Below are 11,545 nucleotides of genomic sequence, written 5' to 3'. Positions count from 1 at the left end.
ACCGGTGCTGCAGCGGCCCCCCTCCGGGCGACCCTGCCCCGAGCCCCACGGGCAGCCCCCTGCCTCTCTGGGTGGCTGGAGGCAGCAGTCGCGTCCCAGGCAGCAGGCTGGTTGTAGTTGGAGATAGAGCTTGTTGAGCTTGGACCCTGGGATGGGGGTTCCTGGACTCTGGGAAGATGGTTGCTTCTCTGAGGGTCTCTTATCTTCAGTTTTGTTTTGGCCAGTGCCGTCCCACTCTGTTGTTGCCCTCCTGGGAATTGCTCCTTAGGTCTCTACAGTCTCTATCATCTCTCCCTGATGCTCAGCAGAGTGCAGATTTGTTTCCAGCTGGAACAGTGACTTTCCAATCCTCATCTGGCCAGCCCTTGCCTTGTCTGGGGTTAGCACCCCTCCCTGCTGACCACATTGTCCAGAATTCACTCTCTCCACAGTGCCTTGGGCCATCCACCCTGCTATGGTCAGTCAGGCTTTGGCTGGGGAGAGGGTGAGGCAGGCTGGATGAAAAATCAGTAATACTCCTGTGGCACTTGGCTCTGCATTTCCTTTAAGCAAACGCAAAAAACACCATTTCCCAGCTCACTAGCGATCTGGCCAAAGTCAACAGTTGGATGAAGAGCGGCTGATAGAAGCTAAATCCAGGAAAGACTGAGGTGTTGCTGCTGGGGAGAGGGAAGTGCCTTGAAGAGTTTGCCACCTTTGCCTCCAGCCCCAAAGAGGATGCGTGGCCTCAGGTCACTAAGAGAAGCCACAGCTGTATACTCACCTGGATTCCCTATGGCTTTTGCTTACCCAGAGAGCCACGATCATCAAAAGTGATCAGAGATTTAAAAAATGCTTTCTATATACAGTGGGATAGAAAAACAGTATTGTTTTCTGGACCCCATGGTCTCGGTGATTTAGACTTGGTTATTGTGATTCTGTGTACCTAGTCTTGAAATTGCAGGCTTTTAAAAAAACCTGTGGTTGATCAGAAAACAGCGGTCCTCATGTTCATCTGTGTGGTTGCCAGGACCCTGCCAGCTCAGTCTTCCACTCGCTGTCCTCAGCGGGGTGAGAGATACCACTCACCTCCTCTGGGCAGGGAACAGGCACCTTGCAGTTCATCTGGGACTGGGCAGGAGAGCCATCGTATCCAGGGAATACAACATTTTTGTACCTTCTCTAGCCTGCTGTCTCTAAAGTAAATATAGAGCAGAGTGTAACTGGTAACAAAACCTATTTAAAATAAAGCGTTTATACACAGAGAAAGGTGCAGTGGTAGGTGTGCAGTTCCCTTGCTGGATGTCATACAAGTGTCATTTGGATCCTGCAGGGGTGTGTAGCACTAAAATGTAAGGGACCAGGTCTCCCTTGGTTCTCCTGACTTCTGGCATGTGTCCTCAGGGGTTTATGGGGCATCCAGGTCCTTGACCCGCACCTCAGAAGACGGCAGCTACAAGTACTTGTTGGGTAGTTTTGAACTGTTGTAGATGCGGGCCACTCTGTCTGCACAGCTCCCTCCCATCCCAAATCTCTTTTAATTTTGATTAGCACCTAATACCTATAGGAGTGAAACTTTCCATGTGCTGGTGACTGAGGTCTCTCAGCCAGTGACCTTTCAGCTGTCAGCCTGGTAGAGATCAGTAGGAGCACACACATCCATGCTCCTGGAAGGAGAATGCTGCTCCCTCTACCTTCCCTCCTTGACCCGTGTTTCCCCTGGACCGCTGCTGCTGTTAGCTGGGTACCGCAGAGCTGGGCACCCCAGGACATCCCAGAAGGAGAGGTGTCGTAGGAGTCTGCACGCTGTTTCTGCCCCACAGGCTGTGCCTGACACGGAGAAAGCTGTCAGCAACTCTGATGGATGAAGAGCAGGGAAACCAGCTGCTTGGCAGGCGGTCGCCTATAAAGGAAGAGACCACTGCCTCTTTGCAGAGATCTGGGCTGGCCATGTGCCTGGCTGGAAGAGTGGAAGTGAGTAATACCGCATGGAGGGAGGCTGTAAGATTGAATGAATGTGAAGCCCTGGGACTTTAAATGTCCCAGAATGTAGTCCCTGAGGTCTCAACCTCCTCTGCCTCTTCCATGCCCCTTCCCTGAGCAGGTGGAGGCATGGAAAGTGGTAGCACAAGCTGCCCACTCCGCTGATCTGGAGCTGCCCCATCTGTTTTCCATCCTCGCTCTTACCTTAGGACAGCCACACCAGGGAGAGAACTTATGGCAATGCAGATCCCTGGGAAGTGGACAAGCTCTGGCCATATATATTAAGATCCACCAGATGGTTAGGGGCTGCTAATGCGTTCTGGCCAGGTCTGTACTGATGTGGTGAGCTCAGGTCCACTCCCTGAGACCCTTCAAGCAAGCCAGTCCCTGTCTGCCCAGCGTGGACTGACTCTGAAGGTTTGGAGAGGAGAAGCTCTGTTTTGTATTCCCTGACCATGAGCCAGCCGCTTGGTGTGACCTGGGAATGGATTGGGACTGACAAACTGAGGTGGAAAGACACCCTTTGCCATTGATTTCTGTGGCCCAGGGTAGGATGGTGTTACTCAACTCAGTCTACAAATCCCAGAGCTCATCTGCCTAGAATAGAATCAAATAAACAAATTAATTCAAAGCAAATCTGCCTCCCCCCGCTGTGACACACACTGGAATGCTTTGCCAACAGGATGCCAGTAGGATGGCTTTTCCTCAAGTGTTGCAAGCCATGGAGTAATGTTCCTCCCCTGTTTTTCCTTTGTGAAGTTGGCACTGCCCCTCACAGTAAGCACATATAATCCATTTTTCTTTGCAACTGAAATGCTAATGATTATTTTATTTAAAGCCCTTCATATGTTGTTTTTGGTTTTTTTTTTTTTTACAAATTCTGATGATCCTAGGAATGACAGGAGTTGTCTGTAAAGCCAACGGGTGGAATTCCTTCAGGCAGGCAATGGGTAGTGCCCAGCCAAGTCCTGCTACTTGCACGTGGCATGCTCCCTTCCTCAAGGATAGATAGGAGTATTTTCAAGCACAAGAGCTGATATTTCCCTGTCTCATGCCACCGGGCACCTTCACCCAGTGACTCTTCAAAACTCAGGCTGAAGTTGCCCTCGAGTGACCAGCACTAGGACAGTGAGCGTTGCTGGGCTGGGGAACTCTCACCTCTTTTCCTTGGGGTGCTTCCATCTATGCAGTAAAAGACCTTGGAACCCCAGCCACGTTCACTCATAGGACTATGCTTAGGGTCTCTCACCAGAGATCAGAGAACGAATGTGCCTGAGCTTCCAGGGCTTGGTAGCTCTCAGCTTCCCTAGAGCTCTGTACAGCTTTTCTTTTGTCGCTAACAAAACCAGCAGCAGCACACCAGGTAACAAAGCAGTAGGTAACAGGCACCAGAAGTTCCTTCGCTGGCAGCAAGGCTGGATTAGTAGCTCAGAAATGTGTGAGCAGGTCATGCCTGGCCCCCGTGGCCATCAGGGGTGGGTGGTACTCTGCAGAATCTCAGGAGAGCTTCTGAAAGAGGCTGCTAGGGACTGAGGTAGGACTGAAATAAAGTTCACTTCTCTGCGATTATTCTGGTTAGCCTTACTGATTATTGAAAAGCAAGCACTGTTTGCTGTCCTCATCTCAGTTTAGATCTTGATTTTAACAAAACAACAAATATTTTTATCAGCAGGTAATAATTTCCTTATCTATCTGTGCTCTTTGACCAATCCCACTTGCTCTGTCTCCATCCCTGAATGACCTGTAGCCAGACTCCACTCCAAACAGCGTATGAACCTTCAGCCTGCAAAGCTGGGTGTCTGCCCAGCAGCAGCACGGGTTACCTGCGCTGCTTCTTCTCAGGACTCCTGTTCATGCCTCCTTCAAGCAGCTCAGCAACTCATTTTCCTGTGTTAGAAACAATTAGGTAATGAGTATCCAGACTGGGGACTTCTGTCTCTGGAATAAAATCGTTCATTCTTGTATTCCTACAGCTCAAGGCCGGAAACGATCAGTAGCTCAATAGATAATCTAAAATTGCCTCCAGGACAGCACAGATTATGCATCTTTATTTAGTTATATTTGCACTGTTCCAGTGATACCTCATCTCCCAGCAGCACACTTTCCTCTCCTGAAGCGATGGTATCAGGAGTTGGGGAATCCACTACTGGGGTGTTTTTTGCAAAAGGAAAACAGCTATACCGCAGCGTGTGGGCGTGATTTCTAGTAGGGAATCATTTGGCTTTGGTTTGCAGATGTTGTTTCATGGTTCGCCTTTCTTGGTTAGATTACAAGGCTCTTTACACCTGGCATTTTGTTCCTGTGGAGAAACCTGTGCCCTGTAATCAGAGCACCTCTTCATCTTCTTTTTGCTAAATTGAAGAGATTGAGTACTTTAGATTTCTTACAGAAAGGCATTTTCGCCAGCCCTCAAATTACTTTTGTCATGTTTTTTCTTGTATCCTCTCCAGTTTTTCAACATCCCTTAGAAGATGTGACATATTTCACATCAGAATTAGATGTGATATTTTAGCATACATACTCCCTGCTGTGATGAGGATGTGTAGGGAGGAAAAAATACCTCCCTGTTCCTGCAGTGTTTCACTGCCCTGATGTCAGGGCATTGAACTGACAGTTCATATTTAATTGCTTGTCATTACCCCCGAAATCTTTTCAGAATTGCTGGTTTCTAGGATAGTCTCCTTCTGTCTGCAGCTGCTGCCTGCATTCCTTCTTCCTAGAAGTGTAATTCTGCATTTGGCTCTATTAAAATCCCATATTGCTTGGATGGATTTGCCCTCCACAGTGATCCAAACTGCTCTGTGTGATTGCTCTGTTCTCATCACGATACACCACATTGCAAATTTTTGTGTCAGCAGCACACATTATCAATGTCGATCGTATGTTTATTTCGAAATAAAAATATTTATTTCCAGATGAAATCCTTGAATTGTGCCAGGCCTCGTACTGATCACCCTGGAACCCATCTAGTTCCCTCCCCAGCGACAACTGCTTCTTGTGTTCTGTCACACAGCCAGTTTGTTATTCATTTCACATGTGCCTGATTGACATCGTACTGCCCTGTTTATTTTTTTATCGGAATAGCATGGGCTTTCAGCCTGTCGGTGTGCGTGTATGTAATTCTAGCGAATGATGAAAATGGACTTCTTTGACAAGAGTGGTTCTCCTTAGACCCCTTGACCTCACTTCTATATTCTTTTCCTTTAGTTCCCAATTAATTGACCTGTTCGTCATCTTTTCCATTCTGTTGTTCAGGGCTGATTTCGGGCTCGCTGGCTGACAGTTACCTTGTGGATCGCGCTTGACCTGTTTGAATACCAGCGCAGCATTAGCTCCCTTTCCATCTCCCCAAATCTTAACCGTTATTCCAAGCTATCCAAGCCAGGATAGTCCGTGAGCCAGAGCTGCTGTCAGCTAACTCTCGTTGGATCATGCAGTCCTGTTGGGTTTAGAAACACCTCCCCTCTGCCGACTGTGACAGGGAAAATGGTGACAACCATAAAGTGGGATGGACCTCTCTGGCCTCTTTGGTGGGACAGAGCTAGTTTGCCCCAGCCATTCAGTCAGAGGTGGAGGTGTTGGACAGAGTATGCAGAAGACCTATCAGTGCTTAAGTTTGGTTGCAGAGAAATCCAAGGCACGGACTTTCAAAGAAACTCAAGGGGCATATGGGCAGCCAACCTATTTTGGCCCCTGGTGTATTAAAGCCTTTTTCCTTGCAGGTGGTGCAGGCGAGAGTGAGGGTAAGCACAGAGCACCCTCTTGGAGGTTTAGTGCTGCCAGTCAGTAAAAAGGAATGGGAGCAAATGCAGCAGAGCAAGATGTGCTGCTCTGTCGGTTTAATGCAGAGAGCTCTGCCTAGTGGTCTACGTGGCTTTATCACAGAGTGTAAGAAGTGTGACCTTGTGAGCTGGATGGCTTCTCTATGCTTAGTCCCCAGAAAACGCCAAAAGCCATAAATGCAATTACTGCAGAAAGTTGTAGCTGCACTTACAGGAGTGAGTTCTTGGTCATTTTCTCTTGTTTGTGACTCTCGTGGGCCAAGTTTTGTTTATTTGCTTGGCCTGCCTTCTCTTCTGACTGCCTTGCTGGTTTTTCAGTGCTCGTTTGGGGCTGGGAAGGCAGGTCCTGAGAAAATTCCCACCATAGAACAAACTGATTTGGAGCTGCTTGTGTTTGCTGGGGGAGGGATGTGGTGGGGCAAGGAGCAGCCCTTGAGCGTGATGGGCAGACAGAGGTGCTGCAAGGCAGCCGGGGCGTCCCTGTGGTGGGGCAGCCTGATGTGACGGTACTGGGAGGGTATCTTGGTGAGCACTATGCCCTGCCAGGCTCAGAGCGTGCGGCACAGTCCCTAGAGTGAAATGGTGCCATCGTGATGACTGAAAGCAGGTGAGGAGTGGGACCCTGCTTGGGTAGCCAGAGCTCTGTGTCCAGGTGGTGGCTCAGGCAGCTTGGCAGTGAAGATTGCTGCAGGGCATCCTGGTGGACAGGCACTGTGGGTCAGCGCAGTTACTCGTGAGGAGTATCGGTTCATTTTTTCTCTTCCGCAGGACTCAGAGCAGAATTGGCTCTCCTGTCTCCCCCCAGCACACAGGGCCGTCACGGACTGTCCGGCGCTACCCAGCTGGCAGTGGCCAACTCACCTCTAATGCACTCCCCAACGGGAATGGACGTGAGCAGAGCAGCTCTGGGCCACATGCGGTTTCCCAGGAGCACACCTTGTCTGCAAGGGGTAAGGCCTCCAGGGCTGTCACTCTTTTGGGACTTCTTGTTGGGGTGTCCTGGGGAAGGGCAATGGTGTGACTGGGGATCCCCAAGAAACCCTGGACTCCCAGGACTGCTGAGTGGGATGAAAAGGGAAGGTCAGCATGGGCATTGCTGGGCTTGGTGAAGAAAGAGACCCTACCAAAGGAGGACAGATCAGGGGACCAAAATGATGACAGCAGGGGAGAGGAGCCAGGGGAATGTGATGAATGCCCCCCAGAGGTGTTGAACATCATCCCAGCACTGCTGCCCTGAAGGGGGATTGCCTCAGTCTGTAGGAATGGTGTCTCCCAACTTCCTCCTCAGTCTGAGCAGCCCTCAAGGTCAGATTGTGCAACCAGCATCTAGTTCTTCCCTTTGGCTGCCCCCTTGGTGCCTTCAGACATGAGCAGGGATCAGGCCAGGCTGCTGGGATGTGCAGTTGCTGAGGCAGAGCCTCAGCAGCTCCTCAGCTAGGACAGATGCAAATTGTCTTCTGCAGCTTGGCTTCCCCTGAAGCCGTGCTTCCCCAAGGAGGCACCATGTGGCATCTCAGCCCTTATGAGTAGGGCTGTGAGCCTGACTGAAGCTGTAATCTGAAAGTGGGGATTGAAATGGGGAGAATCAGGGGTGAGCACCAAGGGGGGCACCTGCAGAAACAGCTGTCTCGCTGGGCAGGGATGGAGGGCTATGGCGTTGAGCCAGCTGGTTCATGGTTACACAATAGTTCTGCCTGTTGTCCATTTTCCGCAAGCCCCCAAGAGCTCTGAGTGCCATTTCCCCCTGTATCTAATGTGAGGATGGTGAGGGACCAGGAGGGGACCGTAGGTAACTGCAGGAGGTCTGGGGATGCTTACAGGGAGACATTGGTTTTCTCAAGCCCTGATGCTCTCTTTGGTGGATACCAGTGTGGCTGTTCATGTGGGAAGCCTTCCAGTGGTTTAAGGGCAGCCAGTCTCCCAGCTATTGACATGGCTTGAGAAGGAATATTGTCTAAAGCAGAAAAACACTCTTTATACTGGAGTTAGTGCATGTGTGTCCCTTCACAGGGAGTTATGCCACTACAGCTGGGCAGGCAGAGCATGCTGCTGGCCATTTTTCATGCGTTGACAAACCCTTACTGATGCTGGAGCAGAGGAGAGGCTGGAGTGAGCGAGGGGCAAGGAGAGTCACTGTCCTGGGGAGAGACACAGACCCCTCCTTGCTCTGGGAATGCTTTGGAGCTTGAGCTGCAGATTACCAGCCTCCTGGCCCGGAGATGCCGTTTCCGCTTAGCACTGTCCTTTTCTTTCATAGGGACCAACCTGACAGAGAAGATTAGGAAGATAAAAATCGTCTTCACACCCACCATCTGCAAACAGACATGCCGGAGCGGGCGCTGCTACAACAGCTGTGAGAAAGGAGACACCACCACTCTCTATAGCCAAGGGGGACACGACCACGATCCCAAGTCCGGCTTCCGCATCTGTGAGCACCCCAGTGCCCCCAGCCCATCTTCTTGCCTGCTCCCCCACTGTCCTCCTTCTGCCTTTCCTGCCTCTACAGACTGAGAGCTTGGGCTGCTATAAGGATGGGAAGAGATGGCCTCTCCTAGTGCCTTGGAAAATGTCCCCTGGGGTCTTTGGGGCTTAATCCATCTCTGTCTCTGGGGGAGGAAGACAGACCTTGCCTCATTTCTCTCTTTCCTGGGCAAGCAACTTCTGTTTCCATCCCACACCAGGTAGGGGGGATGCGTGTGTTTGAGTCAGGCCTGCAGCCAAGCCTCACCACCCCCTCCTTCTCAGAGCCAGCTCACTGCTTTCGTTGGCATCCAGTCTTGGGACTGACTTTCATCACCTAATTTCCTCCTGTTCTCTCCTTTCACTCACGTGGCAGCCAGGAGAGCTGGCTGCAGGTTGCAAGCTGTTCCTATAAACAGGGCTGCTGAAACCTCTGCTCGCCTTTCAGAGCTGCTGGGATTGCTTGTCAGGTCACTGGGATACCCAGCTGTGGGTTGGGCACATCCTCTTGGAGCCAGTTGTTGGGAGCAGCCTGCAGGACCTGGTGGGACCCATCCTCTGAAAGCCTCTGTAACTCTCAAGTTCTTATAACACTGAGAGAATGCAAAGTCTGGCTGTTGTGGACACCAACTGATACAGGGTTCATGGGAATTTCTGCCTAGATCCCAGTCCAAAGACGTGTCTCCTCCCCCTGAAACTGGTTGCTGGGGTTGAGCAAATGAACTCGGAGCAGGGTGGGAGCTCATCCCTTGGGATGAACCTAACAAGCCATCCTGGGATGTGCAGCAGCAGTGTCTCATCTCACGCTGAAATGAGTCAGGATGATCTGTCAGGAAATCCCGTGCCTTGGCCGAGTGTCGCTCACACTGAGAGACGCTCTGGGTTGCTCCAAGCATCTGATGAGACCGGAAAAGACATGACTTCGGTTTCATCTGTGGATGCTTTTTCTGAGCCTGTGCAGATGAATTGCTCCCGGTTCTTTTGTCCCACTCCAAGCTTCTCCCTCTTGACCTGCTGGCAGGGCCAGGGCTGGCCGGGAGACAGGATCTGAGGATGTGGCTCTCTGCCCATTCTCTCCTTCCGCCTCTCCCCTCCCCACTGAGCTCCCTTCTGGGCTGGGAGTAAAAACCCTGCCAAGTGGGGAGGGGGTGATGCAGAAGAGAAGGAATTGTGCCTACTCGGCCGCATGTGGCTGCCGTAGCTTCTGCCCCACTCTGAGGGATCCTGCTATGCCAGCAACACCACCTTGGCCCTGGGGGGTTGCCCCACAGGGCATGGGTGCCCCAGGCTGGCCATGGCCCCAGAGCCCAAGGGAGGGCTCATCATCTTTGACCCATGACTCCAACCCTGAGCAGAGCTCAGGGAGGACCCCGGCTTCTCCACCTGCTGCCCGCTGGATGGTGGTGCACAGCAGGGACCCCGGGCTGCCTCCAGGCTGCAAGTGCTGACCCCAGCCCAGTGCTGGGTCTGCTCCTTGGGCACCGTGGGGCTAGTGCTGGCCCAGATCCAGCTGCCTGGCCTCCCCCAGCCACCCCTTGGCTAGAGACAGTGGATCAGTTTATTTGCTAAGCAGACCTCTCTTTGCATTGCAGACTTCTGCCAGATCCCCTGCCTGAACGGAGGGCGCTGCGTGGGCCGGGACGAGTGCTGGTGCCCCTCCAACTCCACGGGGAAGTTTTGCCACCTGCCAGCTCCCTCTCTAGAAAAGAAGCAAGGAGGGAGAGCCCCAAAGACCCCATCCAGCAGCTCCATGAAGCACTCCACATACACCCTGCCCTTGTCCAACCAGCTGGGTGAGCATGGCTGGGGGGTCCAGACCCCGCATTTCCCTCATACTTCTGAGTCCTCCTACTTGGGTGCTCCTCAGATCTTCATTAACAGGCCTGCGGAGGCCACTGCCTCCTTATGCTTGCCTTTTCAGGCCAGGTTGTTAGAAAAGTGGTTCCCTTAGTTTCTGAAGGGCTCAGGTCGCCGGGGAAAGTTTTTGGTAGGTTTGTCCTGGTTTTGGGCCAGAGAAGTATCTTCTCTTAGATGCAATCTTCCTCTAGATTTTCTGGTGGGGTCAGTCTACCTTTCCTCCCTTGTGACTTTGTTGATGACAAGATGCTCTTCGGGTGCCAAATTGTTGCCAGATTGTCACAACTGTGGTATAAACTCATCTTCCAGCTTCCCTAAACCCTTCCCTGGTAAACGTCCACATCAACCACCCTCCAGAAGCCACTGTGCAGATTCATCAGGTGGCCAGGGTGCGAGGTGACACAGAGGTGTCGGAGGAGAACAGCGTGGAAGCGGTCCTGGTGCCTCAGCTGGCTACCATGCCCTGGTACACCTATGCCCACGGGAACGGCAACAGCATTGCCACAGAGAGCGGCCAGCAGCAGCAGAGAGCCCCAGGGCTGCTGGGGAGGTGTTTTCGGGAGGCTCTCCATGGGCAGGTAAGGGGTCACCCGTCAAGCGTTGGAGCATGTGTGTGGACATACCTTTCTTGTTCTAGGGTACAGGTGCATTGACTTATGGGGCAGGGAGGGTGGCCTTCCATTGCGTGAAGCTCTTCAGCATCAGCGTGGGCATCACCCAGGTGCCGTGGGCACGGGCAGCAATGTGTTAGTACTTGGGAAGAAAATCCCTTGTTTTGGCCCAACAGGGAGACCTCGCTGCCTTGCCCTGACCAGGCTGTGGCCTGGGGCAGCACAGCCCAGACTTGATGGCTTTCACACGCAGTCTCGTTTAAAAAGGGTGCCCTATTTATAGCAACATTTACAGCCATGCTCTGCGATTATTGTAGGAAACGTATAAAACATAGGAAAATTCCTTTCCCTCTCAGACGATAAATGAAAGTCTGATTTCCATGGAACGACGCCTTCCCGGGCAGCTTGGTCGGAGCTTGAGAAGCAAACGCACGTGAGGGGCTTTCTCACCCTGTCCCGCAGTCATCGTAATTTCTTATTTTGTCTTTCCCCATATGTTTCTCTTGCGTCACTGGAAAAGCATCGGAGGTTTTTGGCACCCACAGGAACACCTGTGAGTTCCTCCAGAGCAGCTCACGCTCAGACCCCCCGGCTGGGCAGCCTGGGACCCAGCCCCCTCCCCACTGCTCCCCAGCCCTTTCTGGGGGCTGCTCCCCGTTCCCATCCCGTCCTTCAGTTGCTCCCATCAGAGCCGTTCCTAGCAGGATGCATTCTCAGCCATCCCCCAGCGCAAAAATAGAGATCACACCCTGGGGCTGGAAAAACTCTGCTCCTCCGTGGGGAGACAGCGACTCTCTATGCCTGGGAGCAAATGATGATGTACAGTGATGCTCGCGGATGCCCAGAGAGGCTGCGGGGGAGGCTCTGTGGGGG

General features: G+C 52.2%; 1 protein-coding gene across 1 annotated transcript in view; it reads left to right on the top strand.

Annotated features, from left to right (window-relative positions):
• Nucleotides 1–11,545, top strand: part of LTBP2 (latent transforming growth factor beta binding protein 2) — a 67,848-nt gene that overhangs the window by 20,603 nt on the left and 35,700 nt on the right. The window contains exons 4-7 of the mRNA XM_009319482.1: nt 6,513–6,694; nt 8,002–8,172; nt 9,797–9,997; nt 10,371–10,639. Coding sequence (XP_009317757.1) covers nt 6,513–6,694; nt 8,002–8,172; nt 9,797–9,997; nt 10,371–10,639 — 823 coding nt within the window. The remainder of the gene's footprint in view (nt 1–6,512; nt 6,695–8,001; nt 8,173–9,796; nt 9,998–10,370; nt 10,640–11,545) is intronic.

Source organism: Pygoscelis adeliae, unplaced genomic scaffold, assembly GCF_000699105.1.
Source record: "Pygoscelis adeliae isolate BGI_AS28 unplaced genomic scaffold, ASM69910v1 Scaffold71, whole genome shotgun sequence".
Taxonomy (NCBI): Eukaryota; Metazoa; Chordata; class Aves; order Sphenisciformes; family Spheniscidae; genus Pygoscelis; species Pygoscelis adeliae.
Note: the sequence above shows the minus strand (reverse complement) of the source record. Positions and strands in the feature narration are given on the sequence as shown.